Genomic DNA, 23,966 nt, shown 5'->3' with positions numbered 1-23,966 from the left:
AAATGAAAGAAGAAAATTTCACACCTACCGTTAAGTGGAAGATAATCAAACATTGCAAATCGTACAACCCGGCCACAAAATGTTGCATGCTATGCCTGCATGAGAAGTACATGATTATTATGTTTAATGAAGGTACCTTATTGAATAAGAAGAACGAATTGGTTTCAAAATGCAGGCATAGAAATAAATTTCTTCTTTCGAAATTTGATACTGGTGACTAGGCCTATATTATTTCTTTCTTTTCTTTTCTTTCTTTCTTTCCTTTCTTTTCTTTCTTTCTTTTCGTTCTTTTCTTTCTTTTCTTTCTTTCCTTTTCTTTTCTTTTCTTTTCTTTCCTTTCTTTTCTTTTCTTTCTTTTCTTTTCTTTATTTCTCTATTGCTTTCTTTCATTTCTTTACTTCTTTATTGCTTTCTTTCTTTCTTTCTTTCTTTCTTTTCCTCCTCTTTTTCCTAATATGACGTCAGAGCACACGATACAGTAATTTTTGCAATTTGTAACGGTTTTTATAGATTTTTGATTTGTATTTCATGGGTGATGATTGCCGCTAGGCATGAAACTTTAAGTACTATACATAGTTGTTGTTTCTTCGTTTTATATATATATATATTGCTCTATTTATACAAAATATTGAGCACTCTTATACGAACAAGAGATATTGTATTTGAAAATAATACAACTTGAAATAGCTATATATATATATATATATATATATATATATATATACTTTGAACAATATATCTATTTTAAAAACTAACCTAGGAAAGGAATTAAAAGACAATGAAGATCAATCTGAAGATCTCAAACATTTCCTAGATAAAAAAGGTCATTAACGGAAGCGATGTGAAAGTAATTGTACAAGCTTTGATATGATTAATGACTCATCAAATTCAACTCGTTATAGACGTCGTGAAGAAACAAAAAATGTTCTTGAATATGTTCATGGTGGAAGAAATTGATCAATTAATGGTGCATGGGATTATTTAAGAAGTATTGCTACAATATCTGAGATGGAAAACTTAATACTTTCTTATAAAAGAGGGAAGTTTCTTGAAAATTTTGTTGGTAAAATATCAGATGTTCATATAAAAAGTGACACTTGTTTACGAAAAGCAGTTCTAACAAAATATTTAAATTATATGTCAAGGAGAAAGTATACCATGCTGTGTAAAATACAAAATAATTCTTTCACTGAACACAATAATGAAAGTAATATAATATCTTACGGAGAACATAACATTTTATTGAAAACATCAAGTATTTCTGATAGAGCTGTTGAAACTTTTGTTAACAATCTCGATATTGGAGATATTCATTTTATAAAAGGAGGTGTTTCGCGTACAGTGACAGCATTAGTCACAATGATTGCTGATCTAAATTTGAAAGTAAAAACAATGAAAGATAAACTTAGGTGGTTTAATGGGAACATAAATCATTTTGTTGTTGAGTTTTCTGATGATAGCGCACCTGAGTCAAAAGAAGAAACAATGACTATAGCTACAATGTCATTATGGAGCTATGGAAGTTGTATTCGTAGTCGTGAATTCCACTTTCCCCTTCATATGTTAACAGCTGGTGAAAAAGATGATGTATGTGCAAACTTATGGAGACAGCATAGTGAGGAAATGGAGTTAATTGAAGGTAATCTGTTTTATATAAACAATGAAAAAGTAACATTTTCCTTTGTTCCTGCTGGTGATACATCCTGGTTGTATTGGGCAGCAAATGTGTTTCCAACAAGTGCTACCTACCCATCTCTTTTCTGCAATGTTCACAAAAGTGAATTTACTTTTATAGACGGATCAATTGGGTATTCAACTTCTGACAAGAAATGGAAGATTTCTGATAACACTTGTCGAAAAAATGATCTTACCATGTTACAACAGTTTTAAAATGGTTTTTCAAATGTGTTGTCAGAAAATGCCAAACATCTAAAGTCTCTGGATTTTATGGCTGAGAATGGATTGCGTCAGTTAGGTGAATCAAGAATTGGTATATTTTCAGACAGAATAAAACCAGACCCCCTACATTTAGAAATAAACAATTGGACACATTGCCTAAATGTATTATATTTTGAAGCAACAAGACGAAACAGATTTGTTGAGTTTTGTAAAATCCTAAAAGAACCAGCTAAGCATTCTTCTGATTCTATTTTTGGCATTGGCTTAAGTTTTATTGGTAAAATGTATGAAGAACATTACCTTGTGGAAGATAATCGGTAAGTTATATTTACAGTAAACAAATTTAAAATTATTATAAGTAATTTTGCATATTGGTTTTTTTATTATAATTTTTGTATCAAAATATCATATTGTAATATTTATTCATTTCAAAGATTGAAGACTCCATCTGTCAGGATTATTGGTGCACAAGCGATATCGATTGCCCAATATAGTTATCGCTTAGTTGACGTTTTGAAACATAATAAAGAATCAGAACAGGAAAAAGCTATAAGACTAGTTCTAGCGCAGATATTTACTGCACTTCGAGATGTTGGAAGTATAATTAACATTGTAGATGTTGTTGATGAAAATTATGTTGAAAGTGTTACTGCTGCCTGTCAAAGATTTTTTTTATTATTTGCGCTTTTTTTCCCTCTAAACTGCAACAGTACAGTTTGGACTATTGGTTATGTTGTTCCATTTTATGCGGAAGAAATTTTCAAGGGTTATGAAGTTGGTTATGGGATTCTTTCTATCCAAGGAAAAGAATCCAAACATTCATCCATTAAACAAGAATTAAAAACTTTTAGCAACAGATCTACAAAACAAGACGAAAGAGGTAAATGATATCAACTGATGCGGTCTAGCTATGTACGAAATTTTTACTTGCCTTATCATTTTCCAATACCATCCATGTATCAATCTCATTTTCGACCTTGTAAACCTGTTACAGACAAAGAATGCTGTAACTGTTCACGTTCACTACAATCTGAGCTTTTGTGTCAAGTTTGCATCGAGTCTGTTTAAATTTTAGATTGTGTCCAGAAGAAATATTTGACCGAAGATATTTTATTCATAATAAAGCCTGTTAAATGCAAAATATGTAGCAAAAGATTTACAGATGCATGTTCGTTGAATAAACACACAGCAAAAAATGAATGCAATCAAGTTATTTCTCAACTTATTCCTCAAGCATTAACTATTTACCAGCTTAGAAATGAGCTGAAAGCTCGTAAAAAGAGTGTTATTGGTTCAAAAAAAGACTTGATAAGACGTCTAGAGGGCTTGTTGTAAATATAAATCATATGTAAGAGTTTTTTTTAAGTTAATGTTTTTCTTTCTTTCTTTTCCTCCTCTTTTTCCTAATATGACGTCAGAGCACACGATACAGTAATTTTTGCAATTTGTAACGGTTTTTATAGATTTTTGATTTGTATTTCATGGGTGATGATTGCCGCTAGGCATGAAGCTTTAAGTACCATACATAGTTGTTGTTTCTTCGTTTTATATATATATATATATATATATATATATATATATATATATATATATATATATATATATATATATATATTTATATATATAAATTATGTTAGTATATTCTACAAATAGAGTGCTCAATATTCTTAAAGAACAGAGCAATAATAAATTAAATTAGTAAAAAACACTTATCTAATTTTTGTTTTCTTTTACACTGTGTTTTGCCATCAGTAGGTTCATCAGGAAGAGTCCTCTTCCTGATGAACCTACTGATGAGTCTCTTCCTGATGAACCTACTGATGGCAAAACAGTGTAGAAGAAAACAAAAATTAGATAAGTGTTTTTTACTAATTTAATTTATTTTATATATATATATATATATATATATATATATATATATATATATATATATATATATATATATATATATATATATATATATATATATTATATTATATTATTACTATTATAAAGCAATCTATATAAATAAAATAACCTATATATGACATAGTATATCACAAAAAAAAAATTTAACGCCTTACTTACTTTCAAAGGCAGAGCGTTTATTTAAGTTTGTTTTTTTTAACATCAACATTTTTTTTTGATGAAATCTTTGAGCAGAGGAGATTTTCCAAAAACATGAACGGGGTCGATGTTTATCACATGACCCAGAATGCATATTTAATTTAGAGCAGTTCTTTTTCTATATACATAACCTAAGAAAACTAAAATACTAAACTCTTAGTTATTAAACTATAGAGTTTAAATTATGTAAAGTTGAAACTTTGTTAACATTGATTTGTTAAACTGCTCTGAAAAAAAAATCAGTTTAAATATTTAATAGCAAACCCAATAATATAAGAAATATATAAAATAATATAAGAAAGATATGCGATTTAAAGTTTTAAGTACTAAAATTTGTTATTTTCTTCTTTGAATAGTTGAACTTTAAAAGATTTGAAAAAAAAGTTTAAAAGATTTGAAGGAAAAGTTTAAATATAACTATAAAAAGATTTTTTAATAAAAACATATGCATTTAGAATTTTTATTATAATCTTAATTGTAACAATTATAATACAATTATGTTACAAGTATAGTATACAAACATAAGTAAATAAAACAATGTTAAAAAGATATATTGCTAAGCATGCAACATTTTTCAATTTGTATACTATTCTAAAAATTATATTTTGATTTGTTAAAAAAAATCGTTGTTATTGTTTATATAAAAAGATACGAAAATCCATAATGGGCGCAAAGTCAAATTAACATGAAACACAAATAGTGAGAATCAAAATGCATATTCGTAGTAGATAGGCTTTCAACCATTTCCTTAAATACTTAGGGAATGACTTGTATATACTTAAAACTACATTTTGTCTTCACAACTTTTTTATTGCTTTCAAATTGCATATTTTAACATTAAAAGCTTAAAAAATATGTTTTTTTGACACATTTTCGAAACTTTTAGCTTCTTACTAACATTTTAAAACAAAAGTTGCAAACTCAAAACACGTAACTTTATAGCAATTATTGCAATATCTAGTTTTTAAACTTTTTCGTTAAAGCAATCTCCTCAACGAATACCACTTTTGATTCCAATATTGATACAGCACAATGGAAAAGTAAAATTTACGCCTAAAAACACTTATTATTATGTGTTTTTTAATTAAAATGGTTTTTTATCTCTTTCCTGAAAATCTTCTAAAAAATCCACAACAAAATACGTTATACTTTTGCATAAATAACGTTTTAAAGTGTACTTGTTTTTACTAAATTCAGGCAAATTTTTGCGGAAAATACGTTCTTTTGGACTATGATGTGGGAGATTTTTAACTCAAATTTACCAGCGTGTCTTATACAATCAGGCTAGAACTAAATTAAAAAAATATTATTAAATGATATTTATTTTAACAATGACATTTAGCAACTGATAATATACATTTATGCATGATTAAAATTACATTAAAGAAATTTGATAATGTTAATAACTTACATGTGGGAATGGAGATTAAAACATTCAAATTTTGTTTTCACTCAAACTCAAACAGAAATAAAAACTTTATATGAAGAGATAAAAAATGACACTTGGATTCTTTTTTACTTTCATGACTTTCTCTTAATGAAACTTTACCTGAAAAAAACAATTTTTTTAAAAATAGGCCTTTTAGCACTGTAAGGTACAGAGGTGTATGAGTTTGTTCAATTAGTTTGACTAATTACTCTTAGTAAAAAAACTGACAGCAATCTTTTTTGTAGCATGTGTTTGGTGAGTATTAGTCTCAAAAATTAATAATTTATATTAGGGGACGTCCATAAAGTACGTACGCAGTAAAACCAATGCTTTTGGACCCCCCTCCCCTCTTGTACGCACTTGTACGCTTTAACACCCCCTCCCCCTCTGCGTTCGTACGCGTTATTTATTAAAAAAGTATGACCTCCCCCCCACCCAAAAAAAAAAAGTTTTCAAATCATTAAATACAAAAAAGATCAATTTAGCTATTTATATTTCCACAAGTGGTGACTAAAATAAATTGAAAATGTTATGGAAAACAGGCATGAACTCTGCTTCTAATCTTTCATTAGTAATCTCCTCACTGACTTCTTCACTTTCACTTAAACCACTCTCCATATCAATCTTTATTTTTTGTTTTTTATGTGCTTTCTTGTGCCGTTTCATTGCTGCCTCGCTCGGCCAGTATTTATTGCATTTGTCGCAAATTCCGTTTAAAAGCTTTTTTTCCAATGAAGGGCAATACAGATCAAATGGTATAATTTTGTACTTTTAGCCTTCTGTAGGTATATCTTGTAGCAAAAGCCTATGCGTCAGAGGTGCAAAGTTTGAATAGTTTGATATGTTTTTAAAATATCGAGACGGTTCCATCGCTTTGTAACCATTCTCGCAGTACTCGTAGATGGTCGGAAATGGAATGAAACGTTGGGGGATGGTATTCAGCCAATTTGTTTCAAACGATGAACAACATAACTTGTCTTGGCATTTCACAGCTTGTAGAGAGTATCGCGATTGCTGGCAATGTTTCTCTACCCAAACAGGATCAGGATTCGGCGGTTTATATGCTTTTCCAACTGGTACTGCCCGGCAATTAACAAGCTAACCGTCGATGACGGTTTTCTCCCAAACTTGGGATAAAACGTCAGCCGCTTTTTGGAAACTTTCTACCTCCAGTTCTTGGTTGATTGTCTTCCCAGAAGAATCAAGGTGATCGCCAAAATAATCATGGGGAAGAACTATTCCAGCCAAATCACGAGAAAGAGATGCCATTCTTCTTTCAATGGGATGAAGGCTGAAAGCCCAGCTGCATTCACACCGTGAAGCAAGACATCTAAATCCAGCAAGCGGAAGAGATCAACAGCAGTTGCTAACGTTTTAGGGAAGCGTGGTGCCTCATCTTGAGCTCCATCAGTCTCCATTAACATAATTGGTTTACGTCTAACCATCTTGGTTTCAAAAAGTTCCCTAACATCAAAAGCATGTGTAGAAGCATTCGATGTATCGTGTTTCCCACTTCTTATGCGTATGAAAGTGTCTCCACTGTAGGATACATTTCCATTATTGTTAACTTCGCATATGCCATACACCGATGGGATTAACTTGTGCTGTGGGCCAACGACAAAGTCATGATCCATAAGTTTGACCTTGTATTCCATATGCATCAGCAACGGCGCTTGAAGGCTTGCAGCAGTAAGAGCCAACGGTACCCTGGCTTTAACATCATTGGACATGAAAAGCACAGCTTTTGGTCCAAACAAATTGCAAACTTCAAACATGTCATCAATAAAAGATTTGGCAAACATTCTATCATCATTAATTTTTCGCAGTGAATTTTCTGGACGTAGTAGCTTCACAGGAACTGTTTTTACATGCTTTTTTCATTCATGGGTGTTTTCACGTCGTGGTAAAAGACGAAGGTACAAACTACTTCTACTGAAGTTGAAGCCTATTTTTGTCAGCTCTTTCTGAAGATCATCCAAAGTGGAGACACTGCGAAAACATTCTGTTCTTCGACGCTCATCTGCTTCTGATGAGTTTTGCACAATTTTTGTGATTGTTGATAAAAGTTCTGGTTGATCAATTTCGAGCCGTGGTCGTCCAGGATGGTTTCGCATAAACTGTTTCAAAGCACTTGATACTTCAGGGTTGTTTTGACAAACTGTTTCGATGCCCTCTTTAAGTTTTTGTCTCCGTTTTCTTTGTCGTGCCGATTCACGAATCAATCTGAAAATAAAATATTACACAAATCTTTGATTCCGTTATAAAACCTTCTATACTTAAGGTTTCCTGGATTCTGCGAACTTTGTAAATCCTCAATTAGAAGTTCTTATTGACAATTTGAAAAACAAAATTTTGAAAGTTACTGCCTGCTTAAAAGTTTGGTTTTTATGGCGAAGACGTCTATGCTTCTTAGCTCTATTCGATATATCTCTTAACATTTACCTGTCCAAGTTTGTTTTTTATCTTCTTTTGCTTTCTTTCACATTGTCTAGTTGTTTTCTCGTTACAGTAGACAAACCAGAACCGCGTAAAATTATCAAGGATGAAAGCTGTGATTCAAGATCTGAGATTTTCTTCCGACTTTTAACTTGCGCCGGATTTGCTCTTTCCTTCTCGTTTGATGTTAAATCTAAATTAGGAAATACCCAAAAATAAACTATTATAAATTCTTGACAGTTATAGAGGTTGGATGTAGAGAAAATGGTCAAGTTGTCCAGTTATGATGAATAAAACTATGCAATTGCAATATAGTCGTACAATGTAGTTTAATTACCAATTCGGTTGAATTCAATATATAGAAAATCACGAGAGAAAAAGTTTGTAAATTATTACAAAAAATGGCTTACTAAGTTCAATCCTTTCAGGTTCTGTCGTAGTTACGTTCGGAAAACTTTGTATTTTATTTGACGAAGACGACCCTGGATGGATATTTTTTTTCTTTTTGCTAGGCGGTGATAAAGCATTTTCCCAGAATGACATGATTGATCCTTTTGACTTTTTTGCTTTCACTTTTAATTCGTTTATTTTTTTTTTCATACAAAGACTGATCATACTTTACTATTTTCCAGAACTCCTGTGCGCGCTGATACTGCTTTTGTTTTTCAAGTGTTGAATATGCTTTCTAATATAACTCAAGGAGTTTAAGATACTTTTTCTCGTTCCCAACAAATTCGTTCGACATCTTGGGAGTAAGCAGTTTTTTTTTGTTGCAACGTTTTTAATTATTCGATTAGAAAGATAAAAGTTTTTGTTTATCTGGAAATAAACGATTTAATCATAAGATTCAGTGTCGTTAAAGCGAAGAACGTAAAAAAATAACCCGACTCAAATTAATTGCAGTAAGATTTCGCAACGAAAGGTGTTGGTCTCTATTAGCATTAAAATTGTTGTTTTTAAAAATAATTGTTTTTTATAATCAGAAAAAATACATTTAAACTTTAATAATAATTTGAAGTAGTACATTGTTAATAAAAAGTTAATAATAAAATATTAATTTAAAATAATAAAAAATTAACTTGTTGTAACGCTTTAATTGAAAAGAAAAAAACCAGGTTGCGTAATTTAAAAAAAAAAAAAAATTTTTTACATTCGAAAAGTTCATTGCTTTTTATACTGATCAAGTTTTAAAAATAATTCCTGAGAAAGATAGTCAAACCACGTACGTACTCGCTGTCTTGAACACTCCCCCTCCCCTTGTACGCATTTGTACGTTTTTTGGTAACCCCCCTCCCCCATACTGCGTACGTACTTTATGGATGCCCCCTTAAACAAAGGAAATCCTAATTTACATTCATTGCTTTTGTGCTCCATTTATACATACAATCCAGCTTTACGGAGTTTCTTTCTGAATGGTTCAAAATTGTTCTGTTAAATCGTTTTTTTCCGAGTTTTAAAAATCCAGAAAATTAGAGCCGATTTTGGGCTAGCCCGAGTTTAGCCCTAAGCCGCCCCTTATTAGGATCTGCCCTAAGCACACCCTAACTTTAAAAAATCATCAAAAATATACTAATTTTGTGCTGAAAAGTAATGTAAGCTGATATTTTTTAGTTTTGATAAATAATTGTTTGAGAAAATTTGCCCTTAGAATACCCTGAAACACGAAGGGACCCTTAAAGGGCCCTTAAGTCATTTTAAGGCGGGACCTAACATTCAAAAAGATATTATTATTAAGGGTATTTTTGTTAACAAGAAATGCGTTTGATTTGTTGATTCTGCAAAAAGTCTAGATGTGATACTCGACAATCAATTATCTTTAAAAACACAAATAAATACGACTGTTAAAAACTGCTACAATATAATGAGAAAAATACCCAAAATAAAACAATTCTTATCCCATAAAGATCTGTGCACCATATTATGTTCACTATTATTTTCACAAATATATTATTGTAACTCCCTCTACTTTGGAATTGATAAACACTATTAAAAAAAACTGCAGTCTGTTCAGAACAGTGCAGCAAGACTGGTATTTAAAACCAGAATAGAAACTCAAGTAAATAACAAAGAATATAACAACTTGCATTGGCTAAAAATTAGAGAAAAAATATATATCAAGGTCGTTTTAATAATGCAGAAATCTATTAAACAGGAAGCACTAACATCATTATGCAATTTAATTCAATACTCTATGTCAGAAAGAACACTAAAACTAAAAGAAACAAAATACAATAATTGTTTCAGCAATCAAGCATTATCCCAGTATGGTCTTAAACTTTGAAATATACAGTCGACTCTCGATATCTCGAACAGTAAGAGGACCGGAAAAAAAGTTCGAGATATCGAGAGTTCGAGATATCAAGAAAAGGGTTGAAAATAAATAAAATTGCCCGACTTTCATTAAAACAAGTTATTTTTCTGACAAAAATCATTAACAAAAAAAACTACAACTTTTGGAAAAAATCTGTTTTCTGATATTGCTTTAAATTATCCATCTTTTCCATCTTCATTAAATCCTCAAGTTTTAGTGCTAGGGATTGTATTTCATTTCCGTATTTTGAGCTGTATAGCGAAGCATTTTGAATTGTTTCAAAAGCAATTTCTAATTGAATATCAGATGGGCGTGGCGGGGCTTCGACGTCAATAGCTTCGTCAACGCTATCTTCAACTTCATTATCATCGTTTTCAAAATTAGGGTCTAAAATCTGAGCAATGATTTCAGCATCAGTAGCAAGTGAACCGGTGGTTACTACATCGCAATCTAAACCAATGTAAGATTCCGCTGAGAGATCTTCTTGGACGGCATGAGGATCTAACTCTCGCAAACGGTTAAGTTCTTCTGTCAAAAATTTAAAAGATTGATCACCATCAGCTTCTTCAATACTCTTGTTTGTTTTGCTGATACCAGCTTTTTTAAAGCAGTTGATGACAGTCTCCTTCGACACAGCATTCCACGAAGAAACAAGATCTTTCATTGCTTGAAGTATAGAAATTTTTGGCATGGGTTCGTTATTATCGACAGCCTTGATACACAAACGCACAATTTTGTGACGATAATGAGCTTTAAGACTTCGTATTACGCCTTGATCCATGGGCTGAAGGACAGATGTGGTGTTAGGGGGGAAAAATATTAGGTTGATGTTGCTTAGCCCTTCAATGTGTGGGTGGGCAGAACAGTTATCCACCAGGAGTGCTACTTTCCTGTCTTGAGCACGAAAAAATGAGTCAAGTTTCATTACCCATTCTGTAAAAAGGTCTCCGGTCATCCAAATTTTTAGCTGATTTTTATATGTGCAAGGAAGTTGTTTAATGTTCTTAAAACACCGTGGGTTTTTAGATTTTCCAATAACAAACATAGGTAATTTTTCTCCCGTTGCACTCCCTGCTGCTATGCCTGTTAGTCTGACTTTACTATTTTTTCCCCCAAAACATTTTTCTCGTGATAAATAGTATGTTTTGTTTGGTAGGCACTGGTAAAATAGTCCAAACTCATCGGCATTGAAAATGTTTTCAAGCTTGTAATTCAAAAGCAATGTTGGAAGTGTAGTTTCATTCCACGAAGCAGTCATATTATTCGTCACGGCGGCACATTCGCCTGAGATTATTTTAAAGCTGATGCCGTTCCTAAAAATAGGAACAGAATAATTGAATTTTAGTTACACGTTTAAAAAACTAAATAAATTAAATATAAACAGATACATGTTATTTGTTTATATTAAAATTGAACAAGATTTGACAAAATTTAACTGACCTTTCTTTCCAATTAAGAAACCAACAATCAGATGCTTTAAAATCCAACTCTCCTAATGCTTCTGCGAATTTTAGTGCCTTTTCTTTTAGTATGGTACCATCAATTGGTACTTATTGACTTCTTTTTGCAACGAACCAAGTGTATATGGCCTCGTCTACATTTTTGAAATTACCACTACAAAGTTTCTTCCGTTTAGATTTTGTGCCATTTTTTTCCAGTGAGGTTAATAACTTGGTTTCATTTTTAATCCAGGTTGATAATGTGTTCTTTGGGACTCCATACTTTTTGGCAACCTCTTTGTTAGACATCCCAGTCTCTAGGTCTTTTAATGCCTTGCATTTTTCTATTATAGATTTGTTCGTGAGTTTTCGTTTAACGAGCGGCATGTTGCTGCGTTTGACAAAAAGAATAAATTATATATTAAAGGAAAACTTTTCAGAAATTCGATTCTTAAAAAAAATCGAATTTAAAAATGGAATTAAAAATTTTTTTTTTTCGAAAATTGGAATTTAAAAAAATTAAATTTTATTAAAACATTTTTGAAAAAAAAAATGTTGAAAAGTTCGAGATAACGAGAGAAAATTGCCCTGTGGACCGAAAATATTGTTCGAGATACCAAAAAGTTCGAGATAATAAGGTTCGAGATATCGAGAGGATTTTAGCCTAAACTAATACGTTATGTCCATGGGACCGCTAAAAAAGTTCCAGATACTCAAAAGTTCGAGATATCAAGTATTCGAGATATCGAGAGTCGACTGTACTTCTAAATAGCATCAGTGACAAAAAAAAACACAACTATTTTAAATGAAAAACTAAAATCATATTTAATGGTGAATGGAGAACTATTCCACCAGAAAACTCTTGATTATTAAAATTTCTCGCTTTGTTTAATTTGTTGCACAGCTGAGCAAGTGTTTTGCACACCACATTCCGTTTTAGCACAAGGACCTGCAAGTAATGTTAAAGGCTCTAAATTATATATATATATATATATATATATATATATATATATATATATATATATATATATATATATATATATATACATATATATATGCAATATATATATATATTATGTTTATATATATATGTATAATATATACATTATATATATATACATATATATATATATATATATATATATATATATATATATATATATATATATATATATATATATATATTATGATTAGTAAAAGACTTCTTCACTCGAGAGTGCTCAATAGCCTGCTGGCAAGAGCAATTACATAGAAGATACAGCAAAGGATTACAACTTTGTTGGTACTTAAAGTTTCATACCGGCGTGCCGGCAATCATCAGCCAAAATACATAATGAAAAAAACGTTACAAAAAGAGAACATTAAAGAAAAACGAAAAAACCGTTAAAAATGTCGTTAAAAAAGAATTGTTCTTATTAATGGCTTCAAATTAGTCTTTACTGTCAAATGACGCAAGCATGTATTTATTCATATGCCTACACTTACTAACCAGCTCTTGCTTTTTATTTAATAAATTTGCGCCTCTATAGATGGCAATTTCAGTTTTTTCATTTAAACATAGAGCGCATCTTCTTGTGCTTGGTTGATAAGGTTGGCATTTCCTGATTATACTCCTAAATATATATATATATATATATATATATATATATATATATATATATATATATATATATATATATATATATATATATATATATATATATATATATATATATATATATATATATATATATATACCTTATTAAGTTGAACCCTGGATAAATCAGACTTTTACTAAATCGGAAAGATTTTCGATTCCCCTTGAACACTCTATACATAAGTAGAGCTCGCTTAATTATGACATTTTCTATCTATTATCTATCTATTCTCTTTGATATTTCATATATATATATTAGGGCTGGTACTGATTAATTTTTTTTTGTTCGATTAATCGTCTAAAATTTTAATCAATTAATTGATTAATTTCGATTAATTCTGAAGTCGACAGAATAACCTGCTTTTCACCACTGGTGAGGTGAAGTTGTTATCGGTAAACGTTAACTAACTACAGTATTCACAAACGTTAACAAACAAGACACTTAATGCCTGCTATACTGTATTAAGTTTAATTGACAAGTACAAGTAGGCATCACTTTAGCCAGTCACGTAAACAAACGAGGACGTTAACGTTTTCTGGAAGTAGACAAGATCGCAATTTGTTGAAAATGTACCCTGACGAACTAAACAGTCTTTCACAAGGAACAGAAGTGGCAGGTACACACAGAATTGTCTGCACAAAACTGCTCAGGTTAGGGTAACGATGCCTGTTCAGTTGCCACCACATGAGGGGATTCTCAGTTTCTGGAATTACACCTTCTTCTTGATATCGTGTAAGCTCAGCCAGTGAGCCATGTACTGTTTGTGATTCATCTGATGAGGATTGCGATTCCGAGTCGCTGACCAACAGAGTAAGTTTCAATTTCTTACGCACAGGTTCTGATGCCTCGCCAGTGCTGGTAGTAGCTTCACGTTCAGCTCTCTGTCTTTGGTTACAGTACACCCAAAATGCATTAGAAAGTATTGTCCAAACTGCTTCACGTTTCTCTCTTGAGAGACAGCCAAGTTTCTTGTAACGTGGGTCTATGCCACAGCCATTTGCAACGTTGGCAATGCATCAATGTTTTCAATGCAACCTGAGAAGTCATTTAGTGTTGCAGATTTGAAACGTGCTATATACCCTGGATCGTCATCATTAACCCGCAGAAGTCTGCGCAAAAATGTTTCAAACGGAAGTACAGCCGAACATGTAGCATACTGTTCACTACCAATATTCTCAGTAGCATCTGCAAGTGGACCCAATACCGAGACAAATTTTGACATTTTCTCCCAGTCCAACTCCCTTAGTTTATCTCCAGTGTAATTCTCGGGATGGTCAATATGATACTGCTTAATGGCATCTTTCACTTCCAGCAATCTGGCTAACATTAGGTAGGTACTGTTCCACCGCGTAGCTACATCCTGCCGCAATTTATGAAACTTCACATCGTCAGACCTGTTAGAGGTACTGGCTTGGCTGGCCTTTAGCTCTGATGTATTCCTTGAACTGCGCTTAAAATGTCCAACTAGCTGTCGACATTTAGCCAGAAAAGGAGATGAATCAGCTGCTTTCAAACCTGCTAGTATGGTCAGTTGAAGACAGTGAGCAATACACGATATATGGCTGTAATCCGTCCGTCCTATAGCAGCAACCATATTTCGTGCACTGTCCGTTACGATACAGCTAATTTTTTCAGCAATGTTCCACGTTGCGGCAAACTCTTCATAGAAACTGGCAACATTATCAGCAGTGTGTCTTTCTTCAACATTTATGCAAGCTAAAGCGACAGACGTCAGTTTCCACTCAGAATCAATCCAATGACCTGTTATCCCACAGTACGATTCAATGTTGGTGGAGGTCCAAAAGTCAGTAGTTAGAGCAATACTATGAATGCATTTTAGAGCTTTCTTGTGCTCATTCAACTTCTCGTTGTACATCTCTCCAATGACAGTGTCGATTGTACGGCGACTGGGCAAAGTACAAGTCTGGTTTTGAAGGGCAATACGAAGCACCGCCTCTAGTCCAGCATCTTCTACAATTGCTGTTGGACGTCCAGAACTGGCAATCCAATGAGCTATTGCCACCTTCAGGTCGGCTGAGACCTTTTTACTGACAGGCTTGTTTGACTGACACGTAAATAAATTGGTGATTGATTTTATCTGAGGGGTCATCTTACGTTCACTGTCGACAACCTGTTGATATTTCAGAGGATGCTTGTGCTGAAGGTGATAAGTCAGCGATGTGTTTGAGCCACGGAAAGCAAACTGTTTCTTGCAGTGAACGCAGTATATTTTGTCACCTTCGTCTACTTTACCATCAGCATTCAACTTGAAAACAAGATGCTTGCTTAACTTTCCAGTTAAATGTTTGACAGAAACGTTGCTTTCATTAGTTGCCGCAGCCATATTTGCAAAACAAACTTTGTTTACTTTAGAAACGGATATAGAAATGTAAGATAATGTTCCCAGGTCAGTAAGTATTTTAAAATATGACAAAATTTTTAGTCGAGATTTTCAAGATACGCGCTTTCAAAATTAATTTTATATTTATCGAATTCTATTGAAAAGTTCTAAATTTAATACTCTTTTTCGTCATGGCTAATGACTTTGAAACAATTGATTTTGAAAAGTTGCCTTTAGACGTTTTTAAAACTTTTAAAACTGAAAATAACTTCTTTTCGAATGATTTATATGAAAACGATATATATTTTTTTATAAATTTTTATGCTTAACATTTATCAAATTAACAGATATCAAAATATATTCTTCATGCTAAAATTTAAATTAGGCCATGTACCATACCATTTCACAAATAATTTCTTTATAAATAACGTTAATAAATATAATATAAGAGAAACAGGTAATCTTGAGTTTATTCTAATTGAAGAATATTAAAGTTTACTTTAATATTCGATTAGTTTTAATACAACTAGTTGTACTTAATATATAATATATTACCTATATTGAACATAATATATATTATTCACTTGTAAGCTTCGTGATAAGATCAGTACGATCTTCTTGAAGTCCTGTCTGTACTATTTTAATTATAATTATAATCTCGTTTATATATTTTGACTAAGGAAACTTGTAAATATTACTATTATAAATTACGAAACTTGTAATTATATATATGTACGGCAAAAAAAATAACAAAAAAACAAGTAACGGAAACCGGCAAAAATTAATCGAAATATTACTGATTAAAGAAATTTTAATCGATTAAATAAATTAGCGATTAATACGCAGCCCTAATATATATACATATATATATATATATATATATATATATATATATATATATATATATATATATATATATATATATATATATATATATATATATATATGTTAATAAAAAACATCAAATAATACGAATTCTCTAAATACAAATATTAATTTATGATGAAATTTTCGCTGGATTATGGTTACCAGCATCATCAGCTCGATAAATTTTTTATAAATTTTTATGCTTAACATTTATCAAATTAACAGATATCAAAATATATTCTTCATGCTAAAATTTAATCTCGTTTATATATTTTGACTAAGGAAACTTGTAAATATTACTATTATAAATTACGAAACTTGTAATTATATATATGTACGGCAAAAAAAATAACAAAAAAACAAGTAACGGAAACCGGCAAAAATTAATCGAAATATTACTGATTAAAGAAATTTTAATCGATTAAATAAATTAGCGATTAATACGCAGAAAAGGTATAAAACACTATAAGGTAGTTCAATCAGGGACTTAAGGAACTTTATTTAAAATAAACGTGGTGTAATGAGATTTATCGAATGAAATTTATCGAGCTGATGATGCTGGTAACCATAATCCAGCGAAAATTTCATCATAAATTAATATTTGTATTTAGAGAATTCGTATTATTTGATGTTTTTTATTAACATAACATACACTCTTATACAAGATGTCAACATTCAAATCATATATATATATATATATATATATATATATATATATATATATATATATATATATATATATATATATATATATATATACCATAAAACATTATAAAAAATTAAAACTTTCTCCTACAGAAAAACCTTGACAATGGAAGCTATAATATTCATAAAAATTTTTATGCAATCTATAAATGACAAATATTTAATTGGAACCTAACATTATAATAGATAACAATTATCAAAACAAGTATTAAAGCAATATCTTAATCACTTTTCTCAAAAGTCTTTTCTTGATTATCTCTAAAGGATTGGCAAAATATCAAAAGTATTATTATTTTTTTTGAAACTTTAATAACTCATAAATGTACAAGTTTTAAGCCAGTAACATTAACATAAACATCTTTTGTATGTTTAATTAAAATTATGTAACTTTATATACCTACTTGGTTTTGATATACTTCATCAACATTTTAGGTATCTTCTGCATATCTGCATTTTTCTTTTGCTTCAGATTCTGTCTAAATTTTAAAAAGTACTTATGATAATTATTGATGTATCAAAATTTCATTTTTAAATTTCAATAATTATGATTAAATGCTTAGATAAATTTATAAAAGATTATCAAAATTATTACTTTACTATCTTTGAGAATATTATATAAACTACCTGCAGTTGACAAAATTCTTCCTGAAAACATAAGCCATCCAACCTCAGGTTCTTGACATATTGATTTAGCTAAGCCTACTTTTTTCATATTTGTCCAGCAAGGCCAATAAAAATCTGTAGATTTTCTAGAGGAAATTGTTGATAACACATTTTCACTCATAGCATTCTGTATTGTTTTCTTCATCGAATGCAACTATTGCATACAACATCTTACTCAGTAACACAGTACAGAAATTACACAGTAAGTTACTCTGCTACAAAATGTAACGAAAATAGAAAAAATCCATACTCTACAATCTCCTTTGTATACGAATAAAATATTACTAAATTGCACTTTTGGTTTTAAAGATAAATGTTCAATGGTCTTCAAAATCTATTCATGATTCTAAGAATATATGCCACAAGGAAGTAAGACAAATGTGAAAACCCTCACGTGAACTTTATAACATTATATGCATTTCCTTGTGGCGTTACTTTTCATAAACGTAAATATTAATGATTCTTTAAAGTATTTATTGTTCAAATTGCATGTAAAACTTTGTAAAATTTTCAACTATTTATTAAAGAAAGAAAATATTTATAACAACTTTTTATATAGAGTTTCATAAAAAACATAAAACAAGAAAACGATTATAACTTTAATTTATACGTTATATTGTAAAAACTTTTTTGGCACAAGGTAAGTTGCAAATGGCAATAATGGTCTGATTGCATAGATTTTTCCGCATATTACTTTCACCAGATGGGTCCCTAATGGGAAACCCGTAAAAATCCCAGTTTTCTTAGCCCTTATAATCACCACATGCGGCCCATATTACTATTTTTGCTTAATTTTTCAATCATACGGGACCCGTCTGGAAACCAGAACACAAACCCTTCTAAATCCCGTTCTCATAAGCCCAGTTAAAAACCATATTGTACCCGTCTGTCAATGTTTGCTGGGATTATAGTTATGGAGTTTTGCAGTTTTGTTCGTAAAGGAATATTAAGACGAAGGTATTGTTTTTTCGATACGCCAAAACAATATTCAACAAAAACATTCAACATGCGTGTACTTCTAAAACTGTAATTGTATCGGATTTCACTTTCATTTTTTGGGTTAAAAAAAGTTGCAATAAGTTATATAGTAATAGTAAAGTTACGCATCAGCTTTGTTACGCATCAGCTTTGTTACGCATCAGCAAAATGATAATGGCGGTTTATTTATTTATTTTTTTTTCAAGTTTGGTTTCAAGATTGGTCTGTTGCAGACTTGAAAAAATGACTTGAAAATGCAAAATTTCTTGTTTTTCAAGTCTGACTTCAGTTCAAGTTCGCTTTCTGCATTCCGTTCATGTCAGGCTTGAGATTTGAAGTCTGACTTGAAACTTCAAGTCGACTTCTTGCATTCGGAAAGAATTTTTACTCTCTCAAGTCTGGTTTGAAGTCAGATTTGAAAACGGTCTATTTTTGCTTTTCAAGTCTGACTTGAGTTGAAGTTCGCTTTATACATTCGCTCAAGTCGCACTAAAGGTTTGAAGTTCAGTTCTTGCATTCCACCGTAAATGTAAACGTTTTGGGCGAACTTTAATTAAACGTTTATTTAAATGTTAGTTTGCTCGCAGGGTTTCTTATATAATTATGTCATATATAGGGAAAAGCCGGTTCTGGCGCATGAGCACAAAATGCATGAACAGCGCATCAATTTTTTTAATGAAAGTAGTGTCTAAAATGCATATTTTGTTGTGTTTGAAGGTGATTTTGATGAATTTTCAGTTTTAAAAAGCGTGCATCCTTTTAAAAGTGAGCTTTAATGTTGTTATGAAGTTGTTATCTTGTAGTGACCGATGGCAAGTGTGTGAATTCCGTCATCTAAGATAATTCTTTTGTCGTCGTTAGCGCTGAGTGCGACTTTGTTAATTTCTTCGGTGTATACGTCATGATCATGGGATCGGAAAACGTTCATGGTTGCAAGCTTTTCTTCCTTATTTATTAGGCAGTCTACCACAAGGTATTGATAACTTCTTGAAAGTCAAGACCTTCATCCAACTTTTTCAAGACGTAAAGACACAAATGGCCACAATAAGAAGTGTCACCAAATTGCACTCTTTCACTGTTGTAAAAGACAGGGCTTTTCAAGTAGTCGACCAGCTCAACAAGAGGAGGCTGAGCATAAGAGTCGAAGCTGTATTTTTTGTCAGCGTCTTTATACCAGCACACCCAATGAAACCCACCAGTGCTCGAATCCCCCGTGTTGACAATCCCACATTCTTTTCTTCTCGGTTTTTTTTATAAATCATCCCTCACAAAAACACCTTGAAAGTTTTTCAATTTTAACTGTTTAGCAACCTTTATCAATTGAAAGTTAGTTAAAGCTTCATTAGGTAAAACAATTCCTTCTACGTCAATCCATTGAAAGTCGATCATTTTTTTAATTTCTTAAAAAGTTTATCCGAATTTTTTAACAAGCGATTTTCATAGAATGGAGCCTAAAATGGGTATGCTATTGAAGGGTGAATTTGGACCGAGAAGTAAACCAGAACCAGAAATAAGAGTGCTTGCAAGCGTACCGAGTAAGGGGAGTAGAGCACCGATGAAACCTCCTGTTATTTCATGTCCTTTTCCAGTTTTAGCAAAGAGTCCTTTTCCAGTTTTAACAAAGAGCCCATCGCCTTGAGTATTTCCAGTCCAAGGTTTTAAGAATAAGCCTGAACCAAATTTGGTTATTTTTATTCCTTTTCCATCTTTGCTCAAGTAAAATGTTTTGGGTTTTTTATGATTAAAACCTCGTCCAGCGATAGAATCAACCATAGCTGAACCGGCAGATGAAGCAAGTCCACCTAATAAACCTTTTGCAAGTACTGGAGCTGCACGGGATGCAAGCGTACCGAGTAAGGGGAGTAAAGCACCGATGAATCCACCTTCTACTTTTGCGTTGTGCATGAGTTGTTTTTTGCTGAGTTTGAGCGTGAGGCCTTTTCCAGCTTTATAGGCTTTTGCAATTTGGTTGAGTTGCGCGTTAGTGACAGCAAGAACATGTTCGCCGTTCAAGTCTTGATGAGTGAGTTTTATGCTGGTTGCAGTTTTATCATGCATCGCTTTTTTAATTTTGTCAGCTTGTCCTTGCGAGATGTTGAGTTTAATGTTTTGATACATTTTATAGAGTTAAGAAATTTATTTATTTCACTTCTCGAATGTGATAACGGATTGTAACATCCTCTCCACGAAAATCAACCAAATCTCCATTGTTATCAATGATGCGAGTAACCATTGTTGAAATTTCAGGAACTTGAACAGGAAGATAAATCAAATGCATAGGTCTTTCGATGATTTTGTAACCAGGGTCAACTTGCGGGTAAAAGGAGTAGATGCAGTTTAATTGCTTACCATTAACGTAGGATGATCCGATGACGTTATTAACAATTCTAATGGTATTGATGCTTAAAATTTTGGCGATATGATCTGACTCGTGTTCTGAATTGGAGTTTAATTTTCTTTTAGTAAACCCTAAAACTGAAGCAATGCTGTTATCCACGTTAAAGTCGATTATATAATTCGCTCCAAGTTTAATGGTTGATTTTAAGGTGTTGACATTCACTGCAATTTGAAGGTTGCTTGATGAGTAGCTAATTTTATTCGCAATAATATAACTTCCACGTTGAGCCTTTTGTATGGTGGATGAAATTGACCTTTGCATAAACTCATTGATGTCTTTAATTTCGTAGCTTCCGTCAGGGATGATAACGGTTTCCCAATGAGCACCATTGTTCATGCTGTATTTGATTGAATTATTTTTGCTGTTTATGTTTGGAATACTGTTATAGGTCTCAAGTCCGAGAAAAGCCATTTCGTAGCTTTTTCCTTTTTCAAAGACGATTTTGTCTAAAAAATTAGTCGTGATAACACTTGATTTATCATCTACATCGATTATAGTACCTGACATTTTTTAAAAATGGACGAAATTTTTTTAGATCCTTTTGGATCCGTGGAAATTCTTCGAATTTTTAAGTTAGAAAAAGGCAAATTCATCCAGACCTCTTCTGTATTTTCCATTATCTTTTTCAGAGGATAGATCAATGACGACAAATCCACGAGGTTTAGACCAGCAATCTCTACAAAACTTTCTAAATTCTTTTATGTCCATATCACATGAGGCGTGTCTTTTATAAATTTCACCAACAGTTCCATCGTCTTGAGGGAATAGACAAATAAAATTGGCATTGGTTCTAATGGCATGTCCGTCAAGATCGAAAAAATTTTGAGCGAGATAAAAGCAGTCTGCGTTAGAGTGTCTTCCATGCGTGTAGTATTTTTCACACATGCTTTGTTTTTCTCCTCTTAAATCGTCGAAGATCATCAGATTGTTTTTTGTTCGATCAAGTTCGGAAGGGTTAGGAACGTCTTCTTCATTTTCGAAAAAATGACACTCTATACACTCGTGTTCAGAATAATTTTTTGATCCTCCAGATCCGTGGAAATTCTTCGAATTTTTTGAAAGTTCATCAATCACATCTTTAGGGTTTAAATTCAATTTTTTCATTTTGTTTTTATTAAGCAATTGGAGAACGATTTCTTTTGGTAGTTTCTTCTCAAAGGCTTTTTTGAGTATTTGATATTCGGGTTGGAAAAGGGATTTGCCAAAGACTTGCAAGTGGTTATAATCCAGCCATCCAGGTCTTAATAACAGGTTTAACATCAATGTTGTTTTTCCACAACCGGACTTTCCAACGATGAGTCCTCGAATGTCTCTTGGAAAAAAGTTGTTATGATTTCTTGTGCTTTCTTTATCATATGACAGGTTTAACATCAATGTTGTTTTTCCACAACCGGACTTTCCAACGATGAGTCCTCGAATGTCTCTTGGAAAAAAGTTGTTATGATTTCTTGTGCTTTCTTTATCATATGACAAATCAACAATGTCCATTTTTATGTTAAAAAAACTTATTTATATATGTTAAAATGTACTGCGTTAAATGCAAAAGAGAAACTGAAACCATTCACTTGAAAAAGGAGATGACAAAAAACAATAGACCTATGTTGAAAGGGACTTGCGACTCTTGCGGAACGACCAAATGCCAATTTATTGCTAAAGATGCTGTCGAGACAACAAAAGGAGGTGATTTGGTAGAGTCAATCAATAAGCTGTCGAGCAAAGTGAAGCTTCCATGGGCAAAATTTCCAGGAGAAATGCATATTCCTGGGATGAACTTTGCAAGGCCTGGAACCAATTTGGATAAGAGATTGACTTCTACGGACATGTATCAAGATTGGAGCAAGCCGGTAGACAGAGTGGACAATGCAGCGTATCACCATGATTTGGCTTATAAATATTTTAACGACCGACAAAACAGGAATGTGGCTGATCAAATGATGCTTGAAGAAATGAACTCCATTCCCAATCCTACTCAAAAAGAGATTAATGAGAGAAAGCTTATTGCTCCCATCATCAAAGCCAAAGCTAAATTTGGATTGGGTGTAAGTGATTTGAAATGGACGGACCAGCTTGCAGAGGAGCTTCATAAACCTGTCATTCACCATTTTAAAAGAAGAAGGGTGATTGTGAACGACATCGATGAGATATGGGCTGCAGATTTGGTCGATATGAAATCGTTTTCAAAATTCAACAACGGCGTGAAATATTTGCTCATGGTGATCGACGTGTTTTCAAAGTATGGATGGATTGTTCCGTTAAAAAGTAAAACAGGTCTTGAAGTGGCTGAAGCGTTGAAAAAGATATTGCAAGAAAGAAAGTGCATCAAATTGTGGGTAGATAAAGGAAAAGAATTTTACAACAAGCACGTGAAAGCGTTGGGTGTTCAATTGTACTCTACTGAAAACGAGGAAAAAAGCTGTGTCGTTGAGCGATGGAACAGGACGATGAAAGAGAGGATGTTTAAATATTTTTCATCCAACAATACCAATAAATACGTTGACGTTTTGGACAAGATGGTGAAAAATTACAACAACACAATACACTCTTCCATTAAAATGACGCCAGTGGAAGCCAGCGATGAAAAGAAAAAAGGTAGGGTATGGTGGAATCTGTATGGAAAGGATCAAACATTACCAGCAAAACGGAAATTTTCTATGGGTGATCAAGTGAGGATTGTAAAAAAGAAGTCTCATTTTGAAAAAGGGTATACGCCAAGATGGACTGAGGAGGTTTTTACCGTATCAAAAGTTCAGTATACGG

General features: G+C 32.1%; 1 protein-coding gene and 2 pseudogenes across 2 annotated transcripts; 1 reads left to right on the top strand and 2 right to left on the bottom strand.

Moving 5' to 3' along the window:
* The first annotated feature begins 2 nt into the window (after window positions 1-2).
* On the top strand, window positions 3-3,241 carry LOC145184888 (uncharacterized; annotated as a pseudogene). The gene is made up of 3 exons (XR_016454587.1): window positions 3-132; window positions 761-2,216; window positions 2,334-3,241. The product of XR_016454587.1 is annotated as an uncharacterized LOC145184888 (transcript).
* A 10,507-nt stretch (window positions 3,242-13,748) lies between these two features.
* LOC149885798 (E3 SUMO-protein ligase ZBED1-like) lies at window positions 13,749-14,609 on the bottom strand (annotated as a pseudogene).
* Window positions 14,610-14,654: 45 nt separating this feature from the next.
* Window positions 14,655-15,601, bottom strand: LOC149885797 (E3 SUMO-protein ligase ZBED1-like). Its single transcript, XM_090094267.1, has 2 exons — window positions 14,773-15,601; window positions 14,655-14,707 (listed from the first exon to the last, which is right to left on the bottom strand). The coding sequence occupies exons 1-2, from the start codon at window positions 15,599-15,601 to the stop codon at window positions 14,655-14,657; spliced, it is 882 nt and encodes a 293-aa protein (XP_089950393.1).
* Between the last annotated feature and the right edge of the window lie 8,365 nt (window positions 15,602-23,966).

The sequence above is a fragment of the Hydra viridissima genome, unplaced genomic scaffold, assembly GCF_058129835.1.
Source record: "Hydra viridissima isolate aposymbiotic clone 2 unplaced genomic scaffold, HvirCarnegie_v1 scaffold_7, whole genome shotgun sequence".
Taxonomy (NCBI): domain Eukaryota; kingdom Metazoa; phylum Cnidaria; class Hydrozoa; order Anthoathecata; family Hydridae; genus Hydra; species Hydra viridissima.
This window is presented reverse-complemented; position numbering and strand designations above follow the sequence as displayed.

What these genes read in the sequence shown, in the direction of transcription:
- LOC149885797 (XM_090094267.1), bottom strand. Translation starts at nt 15,601, where the DNA reads ATGGCTGCGGCAACTAATGAAAGCAACGTTTCTGTCAAACATTTAACT. An exon ending in TCAACTGACCATACTAGCAG is followed by an intron (nt 14,708 to 14,772) that starts GTTTGAAAGCAG and finishes GGACATTTTAAG; the next exon opens with CGCAGTTCAAGGAATACATC.